The sequence below is a fragment of the Lethenteron reissneri genome, chromosome 6, assembly GCF_015708825.2.
Source record: "Lethenteron reissneri isolate LAM-NWPU_2019-01 chromosome 6, ASM1570882v1, whole genome shotgun sequence".
Classification (NCBI taxonomy): Eukaryota; Metazoa; Chordata; class Hyperoartia; order Petromyzontiformes; family Petromyzontidae; genus Lethenteron; species Lethenteron reissneri.
In genome coordinates, this window is record NC_083784.1 from 2,458,792 (window position 1) to 2,478,752 (window position 19,961).

The 19,961-nt window shown below is 48.8% G+C and overlaps 2 protein-coding genes across 2 annotated transcripts in view; one reads left to right on the forward strand and one right to left on the reverse strand.

Moving 5' to 3' along the window:
* Positions 1-19,961, forward strand: part of CMSS1 (cms1 ribosomal small subunit homolog) — a 170,452-nt gene that overhangs the window by 10,390 nt on the left and 140,101 nt on the right.
* LOC133353599 (filamin-A-interacting protein 1-like) overlaps positions 1-19,961 on the reverse strand; it is a 128,495-nt gene that overhangs the window by 5,166 nt on the left and 103,368 nt on the right. Inside the window, 3 exon segments of the mRNA XM_061569968.1 lie at positions 12,679-15,252; positions 15,845-16,015; positions 17,317-17,452. Coding sequence (XP_061425952.1) covers positions 12,679-15,252; positions 15,845-16,015; positions 17,317-17,452 — 2,881 coding nt within the window.

Genomic DNA, 19,961 nt, shown 5'->3' on the forward strand with positions numbered 1-19,961 from the left:
CTACAGCACTCTAACGAGACAACATTGATAAATAGTTGTGCGATGAAAAAACAACGAATAATACTGCCACAAAGAAGAAAAATTCTATCATAGGTGACATTTTGGACAATTGCACTTCTTCACAGTGAAGAGATTTAGAGACGCCACAGAGATCGAGTTGAAGACAGTGTTGCACTCTATTGGGTCCTGATAGAAATTTCGTTTTCAGGATATTTGTTCAATTGGCATATGAACGTTGGAATATATTTTGTAACAACACTTTCAAAGGTCAAAGATGTAGGAATGAACGCATTTGAGTTTAGAGCAAAACTATGAAAACTTTGCTGACATTCCATTCCTGGGTACCCATAATGCAGTGCGGTATATTATTGTAGAAACACCTATTGTATACTTGGTGATACATTGCTAGGCTAAGCCATACCTTGCTGACTTCAGCTAAGGTCACCGAGAGTAGGTTATTGCATGTTGTGGTCAATAGTATTTTTATACAGAATTTGGGGCACAGGAGTAAGAGAAGCAGAAGTTTGTGGGAGGTATTTTTGTAGACATTTCCAGAGCCTTAGAAATTAAAAAGAAAACTACACGACTCAACTCTAACCAAGTCTTCATGAAGCACTGATGAATGGTGTTCTTTCAGGACCGGGATTTGGGATCTGCCATCTATTTTCCAAGAAAATGTACATTTATGCAATATTCTGGTAATCTGAGCGCCCTCCCGTGACTTTCTTGCATGCTGTCCAGCCCAATGTGGTCTGGGCTATGCACAAATCCGCCGAAGTATTTCACGAAGTCACATTTTGAACACGGTGACTTATAAGAAAAAAAAATAACCTACACCCAGGTTACGTGGATTTTGTTAAATCTACGAATCTGTATGAATCTGCAGTTGTGCTCGTGTGTATGTTGAACTTCTTTCACACCATACGCAACCAACTGTGCTAATTTGAGGTGTGGGGGAAGGATAAGAATCGAAACATAAAAGCAGTTCTCAAGAAATTAGTTTTCAATCTAGATGTAAAAGTGCATAGCTCCAATGAATTCCTCATATCAGAAAGGAGAGCGTTCCAGATGGTCGTAGAAGCGCATCTCAAAGCGCTGTGCGATGCGGTGACCATCTTTGTTCGACGGTTAGCCATAAGCCGTTGCGAGTATGAGCGGAGTTCGCTTGACGGTCTATGCTCATCGACACGACAAGAGTGTGGCCCAGTGCTGTTTTACTGTTCGTCATCACTGTTTTTTCACACGGGGAATGTTTATTTTTCAAATCACTTAAATTCACTCATTGAGGAAGCGTTGCTGGTTTCAAAAATAGAGGAAACGAAAACTGTGCTCGAATTTTTTTCCATCTCAAGTTTTGAGTTATGTATGCAAAACTATCTTGCATATTTGTGTGGTCTTCGTCTTCGCAAGACTTATCTGATTGTGATGGTGACGACTCCAGCACCAGTTGAAAATGAGCTTTTCTTGGATTTATTCCCTACTTTAAATGTTTTACTTTCTCCGTGGGCTGCTCTCACAGCGGTGGAATGCAGCGTTAAACAGACTCGTTGCTGGGTGGCCTGGAGGGAGTAACGCTTTTGCTCTTTGCGAACGCAACTTCCAGCCTCTTGACAGCTGCCCCACACAGCATTGCAGCCGATGTCACGGACGAGTCCTGATCTCACAGCGGGGGTTGCCACCTGTCCTGGTTGTCCCAGAATCGTCCTCTTCCCGACATAGCTGTGTTGGGAAATCTGTAATTGTTCCCAGTGCATTTGGGAAATCTGTAAATGTTCCCAGTTTTTTTGTCGGTTGTGAGGTCGTACTCCCCCTCAAGACGACACATTTTCCATGCAGTCCTCCCCTCTTTCGGTAAGTTCAGATATTCTTTCCCCCCCCCCCCCGATATGTCCTGGTTATTTTGTACCCCATGGGCGGCAATCCAATCGCACAGCACTCTCTGGTATGAACAATCTACGTTGCATACAGATGTTTTGCGGGGGGCACGTATGACGAGTCTTCTGTCTCGATTTAAAGCTTTCGTGACTGCAGGGATTCATCTTCTTTGTTCTTTCGGTAAAGTCACGTAGAAGGGAAGTAATAAAATAATAAAAATAAAACATAAGAATTATTTTATTATGTTTTATTTTTATTATTCAATTACTTCCCTTCTACGTGACTTTACCGAAAGAACCAAGAAGAGTCTTCTGTCATTCCCAAGTGGGGAGAGGGGGGGGCGCACTACTTGTGTTTGTATACACAGTGCCTCCCAAACGTGCACTTTACATGCATCCTTCAGTCAGCTGATAAACACGACCGAAGGATGGGGAAGGGGTTCTTTTTTTTACGTTTTCCAACCCGGGTTGAAAGCGTTCACGCATTGGCTCTCTCCGTCCGTCTGTCGGTAACATGGGGACACGATAGCTCTGGTGAAGATAATCCCGTGTAATCATAATTTTAGTTTTAATGTTGTGGTCCTATTAGGGACGTACCCTCTAGAAAACTGCCTTAAATTGACCACAGTGTTGCTCAAAAATTGCAGATTTAAACCAGTGCCAAAAGGACCATGCACATTAGTGCACAAATATGTTTACATATTTTTCCCTGACAGCTGCACACACTGCTAAAAATATACTTCTCAGAATGATAAACGCACACTGTTGGAAAGCGTTACAGAATCAATTCATAAGCTTGTTTTTTTTCTTCTTTAAAAAAAACAACAGTTTTGTTACATTCAAAAACACAGCGGCGTAGAAGTTGTCTTGGTCCGCCGGACCGTCTGTCCGCGACTCGGAGCTGCACCCTGACCTGAAGTGTGGACGTAGGGAGTTGTTTTAATTTGTCCGCAGGAGAGGTGACCTCACTCACGGAGTGTGTGTCGGCTCGGCGGAAGGAGCCAAGAAGCCGTGCTAATGATGGGGCACAGAGCCAGAGGGGTTGATTACGGAACGGCTCATGTCGGGGCATCTCTTCTTAAGCCACTAATCGCAAGGAAAGGCCTCGCAGCACGGTGGAATTCGTTGTAAAAAAATAAAAATCACAACACAGCGAATATGGAATGTGATGTATAGTGCACGAATGACTGCATCTTGTTCGCTTGTAATTTATTTTCCGTCGGCTCCCTACACTTCCAGGGCATGATAAGACATGCCGCCAACGCCGGCTGCGAGTAATGCTCGCAGACGCTTCGTGTCTTCGCGTGGCGAAGTCTGCTGCTGCTGCCGCCGCTGCCGCCACTGCTTCCCGTTGAGAGGATTATGCTTTTGGAATGCCGCGCCACTCGCTCGCAGATCAACGAGCTTAGGCGCTGAAGACTGTGGATTTCACCGGTTACTTCGGAATTGCCAATAATTGGCGTTCCACCTTCTCGTTCTTGTGAATATAATTCCCTTCCCCCCCCCCCCGCTTCTGTACTGTACCGCTCTGGAACGCACTTAAGCCACGAGAATTGGCATTCATTTTTGTTTGTAAAGCCAAGTAAAGAGCTCTCAATGCAAAACAGGATCGTTTGTTTTGGAAACATCCATTTTAATGCATTATTCGTCATTATTTTGTGTTTGTGCATCAATCCGTGTTTTGGATTAAGCGCGAGCTTGACTGGCTAATTCATCAGCAAAGCTTTTTCTTTTTTGCTGAACGGGCAGAGCCGAGCTCCGGGATTCTCAGTTTCTGAGGCCTCGCTGCAGAGGAGGACGCACACGGATGTGTGAAGCCTCCCGGCTCTCTCGGCAGAATGCAACGGCCGCACAGGGGCGACAAGACCGTGGCCGCAACAAGGGGGAGGAGGGCCTTTAAACATATGCCAATGTGACAAGGCCGCGATGATGTCACCGACTTGGCGAATCTGCCACACAGCACACACCCAGCCCAGTGCTGTGGTCCCACCTGAAATAACAAGTTTGGTCCACGCGCCCGTGCCAGAGCGGTGTTGCTTGGCCACACAAAAGTTCACCGGCCACAGCAAGACAATTGGACTCGGCCCAATGCATAATGGGTTTTGTTTCTCGCTGTATTGTTATTGGAAGCACTTGCACGCGCAATTTTGTGTGTTTACGCACAGCCGGCTGTATAATTGGTGCTCGATAACAGCACTTGTCCGAGTATTTCGTAGCTTTTGGAGTACGCAATCGTGGCCGTGGATTGCTGCCGTGGTGTAACGGTCACCACACCTGACTTGCGATGTGGGTCAGCGGTTCGGCCCAATCGTTCCGGGACCGGAGTTGAAACAGCGGGGCGAGTTTCCTAAATCCTACCCTTGCCTCTGTCCACCCAGGTGCTGTAAATGTCCACGTGATAAGCCACTTCGTTGAGCTAACGGTTGTGGCCAGGTTGCTTCAGAAAAATAACTAATAGCCCAGTGGGCTTTATCTGGTAAAAAAAAAGTTGCGTTTTCGTTTATTTACGTATAGTGATTTGTTTACATTTCCTATACTTTGCACTCATATCGTGTTTTTGTATTGTGGTAATTTTCTAACCCACCCCTACTGGACATCTGTGACAAAGAGCTTCATAGCTCATCGGATTTCTTCAGGACAAATAAATAAATAAAGAATCTGAATAAATAAATATTCTGAGTGTAACTTAGTGCATCTCCCTTGGTCGGTCGTAAGGTCCATAGGTAGTGGGTCCTCCCACCCCTTCCAAGCCATCTGGCCAGTGTGGAAGAGCAGACGAACGTTCTCTTTAGAGCCCTCACACCAACAGGGGCATGAGCAAGCAATTTCAGGGCTGTACCTTGGCCTTTGTATTCTAACCATTTGATTGCCACGTATTTGCAGCAGTTTCAGACCAGAGGTTGCTTTTGGACGGACACTCCGCAAAGTGCATCTAAACCCCAGCAATTCGTAAACAAACAAAAAATCTGCAACAGCAAGTAAAGCTCATTCATTGCATTCTTACAAAGTCAGTTGAACTGTTTTCGTTGCTTACTTGGTTATATTTTGGTAAGCTTAACACAAGCATCACGTTTACTGCACAAAAGAAGAGCATAATCTATTCTCTGGACTTCCCATCTCTTTGTTGTGAAGAAGGGCAATTTCCAAAATTAATCTTCTGGCTATAGTGCAGTTCCACTAATGAATGTGTAGAGTTTTGATTGTTTGCACCACTGCCCATGCAGTGTCAGAATATTTGTGTTTTATTTACAACAAAAATACCTCTAGGCCACAACATCACCGTGTTTAATTCCATGACTCCGCCGCATTTGATATTACATTTGTCCATGCCTGTGCTTGCGCGTGCTTACATGCAGCACAAAACATGGCTGGGTAGCTTTTCCACACAGAAAGCAAATCCCCCCCCCCAAGGAATGCGAGTTGGCGTTGCACCCCCCCAGAACGTGTAGTCTCCAGGCAAAGATATCTTTAAAGACAATTACATTTTATGAAATTCCGCGTCGGCGCACATGCTGGAAGAGCAACAAAAAAAAACACTCGGACGGATTCTACGAGCGCTTACGGAGGAATTTTCAGCCTCTGGAGCATTCGGCATTCCATTCGTGGTGTGCAAAATAGGTTAGGCCATGTGATCAGCTGTGCATACATTGCATTTAATGGAGGTGCATTTCAGCAATGTTTTGCGTGCAAGCTCAAGCTAAGCCTACATGCTAAAGTGGTTCAACGCATTTATTTGACTTATAATTGTTTTATTTCTGAATTCCCTATGGCTAGGCAAAAAAAAAAAGTGTCCCCTCTAAATTTTCTAAGTTTGTTTGTAAGTTGGGCGTAACGATAACGATTGGCAACCCTTGGTTAATCCACTGCTGGATGAAGGCCTCTGTGATATGCCGTGTTATGTCACGGATGTCTTTTGACCATACTTCACTGCGCTGGTCAATGTGGGTGGGTGAAGATGTGGCCAGGAATTTAATATCGTGGTTTGGTTATCGGCATGCAAAGCGAGTTAATTTTTCGCAGCGCTCAAATTATTTCTGCACCGTTTTGCCACTGAGCTGGGGATAATTGTGATTAAAGTGGATAAATGCATCACGTAAAAAAGCAATTGTATTTCATCCTCCTGAAGTAACTGTTTTCATATTGGGAGTGGCGCACTCGCCGTGCCTTACATTTATTTAATGAACAATGGATATTAGTTAAAGAAAATGCGTGTGAAGTAAAATAAAAAATCCACTTAATAAAATTGCACTTTGTTATATATATAATTTTTACAATGATGGGAGAGAAGGAGGGGATAGCATTTTTCGCGGTTGTGCTGCGAAACTCTCCGATGGGTTTTCGGGTCTTACCGTGCCGTAGTTCGGCAACGATGTCCGACGTTTTTGCCCTCCTGCTGCTGGGAGCTTCCTCCAGGAGTGAATTCCTCCCAAGTGCCTCCTGAAGAAGCTCCCAGCGCGTGGGAGCGAAACGTCGGACGACGTTGCCAAACGACGCGCGGCAACGACCAGCGAACGCACGGAAGACGTGTGTGGAGCAGGGCTTGGTTTGGGGAGCTCTGGGCTCTCCAAGGTACCACCGTCGCCACGGTAGAGGTATCAGAGTCGCCCCCTGCGCGACCACAATAAACATGGACGTCCAGGGCCACGTTTGCCACGGCAAGCGCCCCACCATCACCAACCGCAAGATCTCATCCACTTCCCAGCCCCCCCGCCCCCCCACGATACGCACCCTTCTGTCTCCCTGTTGGCAGTGGTGGTAGCACTTAGCGTAAGCGAGCTAAGCAAAGGCTTTAGAGTCCCAAGCAGGTCACGGGGCCCCCGGATTCATCGTAAAAGTAAATGTGCACAAAAACAACCTCGGATGCATATCGACAAAAAACGCTCGTAATGCTGATACTATGAAAATAAAGTCACTTGTACTTAGTGGGGTTTTTATTTTATTTAATAATTTAAAATAAATTGGACTTGGGCAGGAAACGTTGCTCGAAAGGGGTGGTGGACGATGGTCAGGAATAATAACGGAGTGGCAGCTGAGGAACGGAACGCGTCTGAAAAAATACATCCAGTGAGGAGAGTGAACGATGAAATCTACTTTGTGCGCAGAATTACATTAGAGGATTGTAAGAGGAGACGGGGACTTGGGTTGGCGTTCATCCAGCTGTGGATTGACTACGGCTGATGATGATGTGCTGTAATTAAGTTAAGCACTTTGCCCATCATACAATGTTCATGTAGTTACGTGCTTGCCACACCAAAACTTAATCTCTGCCCCCAGCGGAGTGGCACTACCACCGTCTGTGAGCATGAGCTCTGTATTCATCCTCCTCCTCTCCACGTCGCATTAATTCCGAAACGAACCCGCTCGGGGCGGACTCCACAAACGAACGCAGCCACCACGTCCCTCCGCTCCTACCGTGCCGCCCTACTTGATGGTGGGGAGCCGGGATGGGGGCACCGCTTTGCGCCCGCCGCTCTCTGTTATTATAAGGCATAGCTGTGTCCCCCGAGGCTTTGCGAGCCCGAAGTGATGTTGCTTCTATCACGCGGCGGTCGTGTTTACGCGATAGCAACGCCGGGGATATTCCACACGTTTATCAAAGATGACATTCTCGAATTCCTCGGAGTTCTTTGCTGCGGGGCCAGACCTCGGCTATATTTTAAAGTCCGGGCAGCGCACGAGAATATGCAATTAAATCACGCGGTTGAATAACAAAATCTTGCTAATGGTCTGCGAGTGAGTAGAGCGGTGGCTTAGTGGTTAGCGCATCGCACTATGAATTTGGCGACTTAGGTTTGACTCCCGTTAACAGCTGATATCGGCGTTGAGTAATAACTGAACCAGGTGTGCACCCCGTCCCATACCTATACCAATCCGCAGTAACAAACATTGCAGACTACGGTTACAAATGTCCACGACTGACACGCCGAGGAGAGGCCTTCATCCAGCATGGATCGACAACGGTCTGCACTTTATTATAATTCTTTACTCAAGGTACGGTTTTAAAATAGTACCGCCAAAAAAACCCAAGAAAATGACGTCAATAAATAACAGGCAAAGCAAATGAGACAAGCGAGGCACAAGCCAATCCAATAAGTAAAGCTCTTCAGACAAATTAATCCGATATAATCACAGGCGGTGGGCTAAAACATCTGTTCGTGCATAGAGCAGCTGGCGTCTATACGTTAATTACGCCAACATAAGTTCAAGCAGGCATACACACGCTGTTAGATTAAGGCCTCGCGTTACATGGCTTTGGCTTTGTACATTTTATACGAATTTTTTTTTGCGTCAGTATTATAACATTGATAGGACAGTATCATGTTGCGGGGGTGTGTTTTAAGTTTTGCTTGAAATAAATTCAGATGCCGTTCTTAAAAGAATGAAAAAATAAATATCATTAACAGTGCCTACGACTGTGATACAGAAAGGATAAATGATTTAGGTTCCCTTCAGAACTGATGGGGCAGCAAGATCCGTTGAATCACAGACGAGGATGCACTCTTTACGACGTAGGATCCTGAGAAAATTGGGAAAGTGTAAGTTGTTGACAAATCGCCAGTTCTGAACCGACGTGAGATCAATTTCAGTCGGGGAGACATTAAAAGTATTGAACAAACAAACCCTTCGAAAATCCAAATTGCAGTATGTGTAAACTGAATTGAGTTGAGAGCATGACTTATCATTTTTGAATAGAAAATTGCACCTTGGCAAAAGTGGTTACCAGCTCACTTCTCATTGTGATGTCGCGTGGGCTGCTTGCTGGATGAAGTCATGCCTATTTGCAGAGCTTTCGTACTATACATGAATATGTGTGCAATCAAAACAATTGGCTTTACTCCAATCAACTAAAATCAACCGTCTGTCTGGGGTCAGGGGTCGGCAACCCGCATCACCAGGAGGGTCTCTGAAGAAGCCGCATGCGGTGGCTCTTTAAGGACTGCTTCGTGATGTTATTTATTGAAGGCCACCGTCTTCGTGTTCACACTGAACTGCGGCTCTTGAAATATTGAGGTTTATTTTTTTTACCGAATTAGACTAAAAAAAAAATTTGGTTTTCTTGTTATTTTGGTTACCGACCCCTGGTCTAGGTTCTCCTAGTGGAGGCCCTTCTGCCAGCGGTGACGTGGGCCATCAATTGCAGAGCTACACCTTTGCCACCATTACCTCTTTCCCTCCTGCTATACTCTCAGCATGTGCATATTACACAATTGTAATAAATTCACTCCTGTGGAAAAACATTTGTTTGCATTCGCTGCTCCGAATATGCACCAGTTTACCTTTTAGAATAAATAATATAAAATAATTATCAGCCATTGGCCAGTCCACTGTTGGATAAAGGTCTCTCTCCATGTCATGGTGCTGTTTGACCATACTTCACCACTCTGGTGAGTGCAGGTTCGCGAGAGTGGGAGAGACGGGACTGGTCCAGATATCACTCGCCCCACTGATGTCAGCTGTGGTTGGGTATCAAACCCAGGTCGCCGAACGTGTCGTGGTGAAGTGCATATCATAAACTTGTGTCCCGTTCAATTCAAGTGACCCTATTTGATGTCTTTTTAACTTCTCTCGGCATTGCTTGCACGCAGTTTTATTTTAAAACTCCTTTGAGTCATATAATCAGGCTGCTTTTTGCCATACATTATTTATTTTCATGCCCAATTGGCTCGTCAGGCATGCGTAATATTTTTTTTTACTTCTAATGACATTTTTGGCTCGGCATTACAGGCCATTATGTCATCCGTTTTATAAGCTTGCACAAACCGAGAGAAGCACATGATCGAGCCCGTGTATGTACAGCGGCGTATTCGCATTGTAGCACGCATATCTATGTTGATAATTGCACTAACCCAGTTTTTAATCCTGCCTAGCGCTTTATTCCATAAACACAGGGCAGCTCTATTTCTCCGCTCTGAAATCTGTTCACGGTCCGCTATCCCAATGCAGAGACCTATCTCGTTTTCAAAGCAAGCGATAGTTCAGCACTCTGATTCACTCCATTCACTCACTCACTTGACGGCCAGTCGCCTCGTTATCACTCTTATATCGCTATCACCATGGTAACTCTTCCCCAGGACTTCACTCCCCGATGCCGCCACTCATTTCGAGGCCTCTGTCCATGAGACGGACTGTTCCATCTCACCCGTGCCGTGTTCCCCCACCGTACCGCAGGTTGCAACAACAAACAAAGACAAAGATCCCCCGTATAGCCTTAACAGACTGTAGGGGCAAGTGCTGTTAGCGAGCACCTATGAAGGCTGGAATGGCACACGAGGGGGTGGGTGGCCAGTACCACGCCCGACCGCCTTTGTCTCCCTAGCGGCGATGTTTACACACCGTACCAGGTACTCATTTAAAGCTGAGTCGACCTAGGGGAGGCCCAGGACCGGTTCAGATAATCGTCACTGGTGTTAGCCGTGAGCGGGAATCGAACCCGGGTCGCCAGGTTCGTAGTGCAGCGCGCTAACCGCTACACCACCGCTCCCCACAACAACACTCACTCATTCACATCACTTGCACACTCAACCACCCGTTCACCTTACCGGCAGGTCAAAACGCCTCTCTGTCTTTCCTCGCACTGCTCCGCTTAGGAATTCCCTCCCATCCTCTCTTTTCCCTTCTCTTGTTACCATGCCCAATTGAATAAACGTATCAACTTGTATCTAGTACAACTATGGTTGCGGACTGCTTGGTGTTTTGGGCCTGTAACTGTGATTTAAGATGAAAGTACATGTGCCTTTAGGTTTAACTCGGTTGCCTGTAAAAAAAGAAATCACTAATCTATTTTAAGATTGAAACATACAAGAGGATTCTCCACAACTCGGGCTGATGATGCTGGTTGTTGTTGTTGTGATTACCGGTGAAACGTTACGGTACTCGAATCACAAATGTTGTGGGTTTACTCTCCAACACACAACCGGTGTGCTGGCCTAGTAAGGAATTGTCACGTTTTGTTTACTTGACAAACTTTACTAATTGGCTGTGTCGGGTGGTGGCTGGTTTTTAACGACACATTTATATTGACGCGATCTCACCCACAAAAAAACCTCTTGCGGATGATATTGGTCGTGAAAGCCGACGTGTTAAACTAATCTATTTTACTGGACAAACATTTTTTAATATCATCAATCACACATTACTTACACATATGGCATCATCTTGTTGCCAGCCTGTTTATACAGCCATGGTTAATCTGCAGATTTAGCTTCACTTTCACAACGTATTCCCAAATCTGAAAGAAAAAAAAACTGAACTTTTTTTTTTCACCCCATAAGATTATCGTGGTGAAATGTTTTGATTGTGTCATTTTTTGTTATTTCACCAAGGTCAAAGGTGGATTGCATTACATAGCCCATCATTCGTTCTATAGGCCCCCCTGGTTCCTTCAAGGCAGCATCAGTTCTTATTCGACTGAACGTGCCAACTATGACTTGAGTAACACGTCGCTGTAAAGGATATTGGATAATGATGGTCAACAATAATGATGGGACTGGTGGCCAAGCAAAGCACAGTGGCCGATAGTCCAACCACCGATGAGATAGGAATGATGAAATCAGCCCCTGTGCAGGTACCGGGTGACATCACATCCGCCGCGTCGTGAGAGAGAGATGGCGACGACTTTGGGAGGCCTTGAACCAGCAGTGGATTGAACAAGGCCGATGATTACGGTGATGGAACTGACACAAGCTGTTGCTACTTTGGCACGGACCAAACTACATCACCGCTCTTGCGGTGGCGAGTGCGGGTGACCCTGTGTGTGCAAGGCGCGCGTGTGTGCAAACGAGTATATTATATCCACAATACTCAGCTTTGTGTTAGATTGCGTAAATATAATCGCGTCTTTAAACCCGCCACCAATCAATTCTAGCTGTCACCTGATGATGCTAGTTGTAATTACTGGCGAAACGTCGTCCTCGACTTGTAAATGTTGTAAATGTTGTGGGTTTACTCTCCAACACACCGGTGTGCTGTACTAGTAACGAATTTACACGTTTTGTTTACAAGACAATCCTTACTAATTGGCTGTGTCGGATGGTAGCGGGTTTAACGACGTGAGCATATTTACGCAATCTAACCAAAAAAACCTCTACTTTGGATAATATTGGCCGCGGAAGCCTACGTGTTAAACTGAGTATATTGTAATATACTAAAGTACGCCTAAACACTTTACTTGCAATGCCACGGTGCAAAAATGTGGAAACATTTTCTTTGTGCTGTGATGTCCCGCTCGTGTTGCCACAACACGAGCGTGCCCGGCAGTGAGCGAGTGTGCGTGTGAAGCGTGTGTACACTTGGAAATGGCAAAATATACGGCAATAGCAAATATGCATGGCTCAACCGCTTGTATTATGGCACCTGTTTAATTTGGCCTTTTGGCTTTTTAGCTGGTACCTACTTAGCTGTGGCCTTCACCATTTATTAATGATGCCTATTATTCAACTCGTATTTAATTATTTTGCTTTACTTCAAGGCCATTACAGTAGTTCAAGGTGCATTTAATTACGAACGCCACTTTATAGAGATATATTATGTACTTGAGGGTGCAGCCGGTGTTGTTGTTGTCATTAGCTGCTGTGACACTGTGCTATAAACCCAGATAAATGTGTTTGATCCCAGCCACGGTGAATACGAGCGGGCGAGCATTATCTGACCCGGTCCATTTTTATCGCTGGTTGGACAGAAGCTGGTGTGGGGGGGGGGGGGGGGTGTGGGATTAAAACAAGCCTGCCCATTGTCCCTACTGCACACGATACAGAAGGAGACATTAAAGAGCAAACATTTCCCCGCCACCGGCACAGAAACTCACCGAGGGCAGGGAGGTTCTGGAGAGCTGGCTGCCTCCGCTGGACGGCGTGATCGTGATGCTGCTGGTCACTTTGCTGCTGGCAGCGGCGGACAGTGACCCTTTGGCCATGCCGTGACCTCCGGGCCTGCGCAGGATGGTTCCCGTGGCGATCATCTCCTTCTTTTCCGTCGCCACGAGCGTGATGGCCGCACCGGAGGGCCCGCCGGGGTGGCCGCCCTCGGCCGGCGAGCCGTGCTGCCGCCGGTACGGGGATCCCAGGTGGATGTGGATCTTGTTGTCCTCGGTGGTTATGATGGAGCTGCCCGAGCCGAGGGCTTTGAACGATGGCGTCCGCGTAGCCGTGGGCTTCTCCGGAGACACGCGGAAGATGGTGGGCTTCCCCGCCACGATTTCCACGGGCTCCGGCGAGAGAAGGTGGTCTGCGGTCGCCGACATGGCCACGATCTGGATGGGGGAGGACGGCCGCTCGGGCGAGGACGAGCCGGAGCTGTCCGGCGACCTGTTGCGCGCGATGGTCGCGATCACCACGGGCGACGCTCGCTCCGGCGCCGCCAGCACCGTTGCCTTGTCCACGCTGTGCCTTTGGCCGCCCCTCGATGAGATTATTGCAGAATTGGGCAGGATGGTGATCCTTGGTTTCTGCAAGCCGGACGTCGGGATGGTGGCAGTAGTGGTGTAGGAGATGTCCTCCGTGCTGGGACTCGTTATTTCCAGCATGGCCGTGTTGTGCTGGTGGTCGGGCCGGACGCGGATGTGGAGGGGCTGACCCTGTTTGTGGGACAGCACCATCTCCCCGTGCTGCGGCACGTGGCCATTCATCTGTGGCTTGTTCTCGCCGTTTTGCTGAATAAGTTCCCTCTTCTTTATCCACGGAATGAAGGACTTGCGCTGATTCATGTCGCTTGAAGTCGAGGTGAAACGCCCGTGCAGCGATGGGCAGTCGCCGAAGCTCTTCCTCTCCTGGCGAAGATTGCTCATGATGTGGTTTTCCTCCTGCATCGTTTTCTGAATGAACGAGGACACGTTATCCTCCTCGCCGTTCATCGTGTCCATCAAGCTGGCGTCCGTCTGCACGGCGGCTGTCGCCACTGGGACGTCGATAAGCTTCCTGCCGTTTAAGCTCGGTCGCAGCGCGCGCCCGTACCGCTTGAATCGGTCGAGTTCTTTGGTCAGGCTCTCGACCTCAGCAGCGAAATCGTGGTTCCTGCTCTCCTCCTGCATGAGCCTCTTCTGCACGGCCGCAAAGTCATCCTGAAACTGCGCCAAGTGATCCTCCGCCGCCATGAGCTCGTGCAGCTTCTCCTTCAGCGCCTGCACCTCGCTGGCCAGGTGGCTGGACTTGGTCTCCTCCTGGCGTAGCCTCGCCCTGAATTCGTGCTCCTCGGCACTGCTCAGGTCGCCTCTCTCGGCGGCCTTCCCCCGCGCGATCTGCGTCTTCGCCTCCTCCAGCTGCTGGAACAGGAGCTGCGCTTTGTCCTGCTCGCTCCGGTAGCGCCGTTTCAGCTCGTCGTACTCATCCTCCGTTTTCATGAGGTCATCCTCCACCACCTCGAGCTGCTTCAAGCGGGCCTTGAGCCTGTCAATCTCCTGCGTCAGCTCCATCACCTTGTTGCTGTCGTCGTCCGCGCACCTCGCTAATCTGGCATTGAAGAGCAAAGGCTTCATCCCCACGCGATCGTTCCCATCGTCATCCATGTCCGCTAACCTGTCCTTCAGCTTGCTCATCCTGGACGTGAGCTCACTCGCTCGAGACTCCTCCACCTTCAGCTTGCTTTTGAGCTCATCGCGTTCTTTGGATAAAAGTGAATTTTTCTCCTCCAGCTCCGCTTTCATCTTCAGAGACTTTTTACTCTCGTCGATGAGCTTCTCTGTGACCTCGTTCACTTTGCTCTGCTCGTCCTTCATCCGCCTGGTGACCTCCTGGAGCTTCTGCTCCTCCTGCTTCAGCCTCTCGGCCGTGGTCTTCCTTTCATCGGCCAGCACGATGGCGAACGACTTCAGCTTGGCCAGGTCGTCGCGCATGGCCTGCTCCGTCTTGCTCAGCCTGCCCTCCATGGCCTCCAGCTCCCTCATGCGGCACTTGAGGGCCTCCAGCTGCCCGCCGAGCTCCTTCGAGAGCTTCTGCTCCTTTTCCAGTTCGCACCGCAGCTGCTCGCACTCCACCCTGTTGCGGCCGAGGGCCTCCTCGCCCTTCTCCATCTCCACCACCCGCTGCCGCAGCTGCCCCACCTCGCCCTTCAGCTCCGCGCCGCGGCGCTCCTCCTCCTGCAGCCGCTCGCGCAGCTCCTTGGAGTGCGCCTCGGCGCGCTGGATCTCCTCGTCCTTGCCCTCCATCTCCAGGAGCCGCTTGCGCAGCGTCTCCAGCTCGGCCGCCATCCCGTCCTGGTTGCCCTGCGCTTGCCGCAGCTCGTTGATCTCGGCCTCGGCGCGCTTGAGCTCCTCCTCGGCCCTCTGCAGGCCCCGGTTGGCCTCCTCCAGCTCCTCCACGCGCTGCGCCAACCCCGCCATCCTCTGCCTCAGCTGCCGCCCGTGGGCCTCCTCGTTGGCAAGCTTGGCCGTCATCTCCTCGTGCTCCTGAAAACAGTGAGAGTTGTGGGGGGGTTGTCGCGAGATTTCGACGTGCGATAAAGTCTTTTTGCTGCCATCGCTGCTTCTGCTGTCGGTGACTGTGCTGAGCGACCGTTTGCAAGCGAGGATTATTTGCAGGTCAAAACAACTTTGGAATTATCCCCTATCGTCTCTTTTCCAAAGCACTTACAACCAACCTTTCTCACGTCAAGAAACGCATTAACTCTATTATCTCTTGCACCATCATCATCATTATTGGTTGTGTTCATCGCATACCTGTCAACCTGTTATCAGTGCCTTCCTTATTACAGCCCAATTCAGACCTTATTGCCCTTATAAATCTCAACGTTCACCCTACAAAGTCACATCACAAGGGAGAAACACAAACAAATAGACAATTATTATGTTTTGCCCTTATCGAAACGTCTGTACATCTGTACGCTGTATGGACCTGAAAACTCAATTTCCCTGTGCAAGAATATACGGGTTGACAGCGGTGTCATCGTGGGCCCCTTCGCATTTTTTGGTCCTTTGCTCAACGGCCGTGACATTATCAGCAGTCGCTGATATGAACAAAGCCCGTTGGTGGCAACCGGACCTGGTAGAAGCGCGTGGTCTGCTCCTCCAACTCGGCCTCCAGGCGCTGCGCACGTCCGCTTTCCTCCTGCTGCGTGCGCGCCGCCTCGTGCACGCGGCTTCGCGCTTGCGCCAGCTCCAGGGACAGGTCCCGCACCTCTTGCTCCCTCTGGCGGAGCTCCTCGTTGGAGCTCTGCGCTCGCGCACCGCGGATTGAAACGGAAACAGCGGCGGCGCGTCAGCGAATGATGCGATCGGTCGGAAGACGCCAAGCCCTGCGAGCGCACGTGAAGTCCACGTGCGCGTGGGTATGGAGGGCCTCCTAGCCTTCCAAGAGTACACGATGACGTGAACTTACAGGTGCACATGAAGACCAGGCACTTCATGGTATGGAAGAACTATAAATACGTGATATGACTCCTTTTTTCTACATTCATCGGAATAACACTTGCATTTTTTGGCAATTGGCATGCTAAACATGTGGCACCAAGGCGACCATCTGGTACCCTGTGACCTCTTGGTTAAATATAAAGTTCCTTCTAACTTTCAATGGACTTAATTGCTCATTGTTGAAACGGCCAAGTGTCAGGAAAGGTCCGATCATCCGTATGCTCCCCTACCGATGCTTTCTACAACTGAGTTACAGTATGCTCAGCAGGCTTTGGGCCTGGTTAGCGCTTGGATGAAGGAGACTGCCTGGGAACACCAGTTGGTATAAGCTCTGGTTCCAACATGGCCAGGAGATGGCAGTATGATGGCAGTACATCAATGGATTATTTCATGTAGTGGTGTGGCTCTTTCAGTGTTACCAGGATACTCTGGTTTCCTAGGCGGGGTTGAGCCCGGTAGCTTGGATGGGCGACCACCATTTGTAGGTTGGTATAGGATGCCGTGCGGCTCCGTTGTGGCCAGCAGAAATCAATTGTTGTACTGTGCTGTACTCCCACGTGTATGCTCCCCCCCCACCTTCATGAACCCGTTCTGGCCAGTGTGGTGAAGTTTGCTCAAATCAACGCGGATGATGGGGGCCCTCATCCTGCAATATCCTGACAAGAGGGCCATACGTGTACGTGATTTTGAGAAAATGGAAGTGTAACGATCCGGTGTGTTTTGGGTCCTACTGCGTGTTGATCGGCATGATATCCTGAGGAAGCTCTGAGCGCGTGGAGCGAGCAACTTGCTGCACAAACCACAAAAATCATCGGAGAGCTACAGCTGCCTTCGTCTCAAAATCAAATACACGCACGGCCCTTTTCGTCAAACCTGTTATTGGCAGAGGGGCTCCCCCACAGTACACCGGTCGCGGGGGTTTATTTTATTTGAGCGTGTGCGCATCGCACGAGGTGGTCAGTGCCGGCGTTGGCGAGCGTGGGGGAAGAGCATAGTCGCGGGAGCATAGTACGCCACCGCGATGGGATTTTGCTGCCACGACCCGCGAAACATACGTGGGCGCGAACGACTGCCGGGCCGGGCGTTGGGCGAGCGCCGTGCTACCTGCTGCTCGTCGGCGAGGAGCAGGGCGAGGGCGCGCAGCTTGGACGCGTCTTCGCCGAGCCTCTTGGCGCTGGCCGCGTGCTCCGCCTCCTTGCGCTGCTGGTACGAGCGCTCCTGCTCCAGCACTCGCTTCAGCCTGCTCGTTCGGCACGCGGGACGGGAAGGGATCGTCGCAGCAGCAGCAGCAGCAGAGAGAGCCACCGTTAATTCGACGGCGGCAACGAAACATTGCGGGCGCGTCGCCCCGGGGATTTACGACGGCCCGCATTCACGACGTTTATATGCATGACCCCCACTGTGGATCAATTTACGAAGCAGGAACTTGACTTACGACGGCATCTTCCGACACGACCCCGAACACGTTTGATTGGAGTCGGTCTGGTTTCCGGTGTGACTTGGCGTGGAGCTTTTGTTCTTCCTTTTATCGGCCATATTAAACCCTGGTAAATGTGGCCGATAAAAGGAAAAATAAAACACATCAGCAGGTGATGTTTACTTCTGTTTCTACTGGCGATGGGAAAATAGGGTCCAATTTACGAAGGAGTTTCTAGTAAAGGATTTTTTTTCTTTCTCCAGGTAAGGCCCACTGAGCTACATACCATAGCTCTTTTTCAGAAGCAACCTGCCAATGTGGAGGGAAAAACTGGAGGACCCGGATAAAAATCCACGCGTAATGTCTTAAAAGTGGGGGACCGCCTGTATTGGTTTAGATCGCGATCTCGAATCACGACAGTTCGTCAAATCGCCGAGCAGGGCCGTACCCGCTTGATCCGCACCTTCAATGAGCCACGGTTGGCTTACGTACGGTGCGAAAGAAGTTCGTCATGTGTACGTACGTACTGCTCAGTGGAAACGGTTGTGGGGGGGAGGAGTGCGTGGTTCTGCTGCGTGAGCATCCATCGGCGGCGTGTGGGCCGTGGGGTGGGGGCAACTAGAGTGCACTTAATTCTAGATTTGAAGCTTTCCTGACTGCAAGTATTCATATTCTTAGGTTTTCAGTAAAGTCACGTAGGTAAAAAATTAAAATTAATAAAAGTTAAATAAAATAAAAATCACGATGTTTCGGAGGCAACACACGCTTGTGTTGCCTCCGAAACCTTAGAATATAGAGTGCACTTTTCACCATTTGCTTGATCAGAATCAGAATCTAAATTTATCGTGGAGGAAGCCGATGAGCGATGGAGCTCTTTTTCAGAGGTGTCCAGGCAGGAGGGGGGGCGGGCGGTCGGTCGGGTCAGCAAAGTTATAACAGCAATTAATACAATCAACAACAGCAACCAATACGAGTGGAAAATAAAGGGGTGGTGTCAGCAAGTCACGAAAAAAAGTCAAGTGTAAAAATTACAAATTGCAATGAGGCTACCGGGAGAAATGTACAACGTCTGTATCTCGTTAAGTGCAATTCACTTTTATCTCCACGCTACTTTTGCTGCAGGCACTACAGCCTCGTCTCTTACTGCTTCAAGATGCGTGTTGGTTTTTTGCTGTAACCAGGTTTCTACGGTGTAACCAGGTCCCCCATCGAAAACGAGCATTTATTGCCCATTGGGTTTTACCTCCGACAAAATTCAACATAAAACCTGAAGCCTAAAATGGAGGGGGATCACTCGCCGGTGAAGTTAACCGTGGCCAGGAATTGAACTCGGGTTGCCATGCTCGTAGTGCAGTCGCTAACGACAGATGGTACCTCTAGGGTCAATAGTTCTTTGATTCAAAACGTATTTTAGAGTTTGCTGTTTTCTGTTGACAATCTAGACTCGCAGCAGCCTGTAATACCTCATGGTGGTCACCCATCCAAGAACACTGCAGCAGGCTCAACATTTGCTTAGCTTTCCAGATTTGATGAGGTTGGGCACATTCTGGGTGATTTGGTCAGAGGTGAGTTCCAATTGAGATCAGTTTATTTTGACTCAGAACACGTAAATTGAATGAGTTTATATTTTCGTCTCCTGTTATGAATTACATGATTTTTTTTCTGGAAGGACATATACTACTTTTTCCATCCTATCATTGTTCCCAAGTGACTTTATCTGAATAAATGCCTTTTATTTTGAAATGTACAAAATAAATTTGAGTACCATACATTTAAATTTGAATAATAATATAAATTGGAAATGCGGTGAGTAGCCCACCATCGCATTCACCTTCTTGAACTTGATATATTTCAGACATTATACTTCACGGGAATAATGCCCTGACAGATTTAACAAATGGCCACACAATCGCTGGCCCACCCAAGCTGACGCAGCGGTGAGCACAGCTGACCAATGGACTAGCCAGATCTACCAACAGCACAAATCCGTGGGGAGTTTTTTTGTTGAGTGGCCTTGCGATCATTCACCGTCGGGGGGTTTGTAGCAGGCAGACCGTTGGCACGCAACCCGGCACGCAACCCGGCACGTTACGCACGCGCGCGGTCGGTCAACATTCGTCCAAGGAAGCAAAGGGAGGGGAAGAATATGTAAAATAATAAAATAATCGTAAGGAAATTTGTTCTTGTGCGAGTGCCGCTGATGAGTGTGTGTGTGTGTGGGGAGGGCGTACTTATTGTGTCACGGAGGTTTATAGGGCAGTTGTGGTTGGCGGGGGGTGGGCGGGTGGAAATCTCCCATCTGGTTTTTAGTTTTGGCTAATTTGAAGCCTCA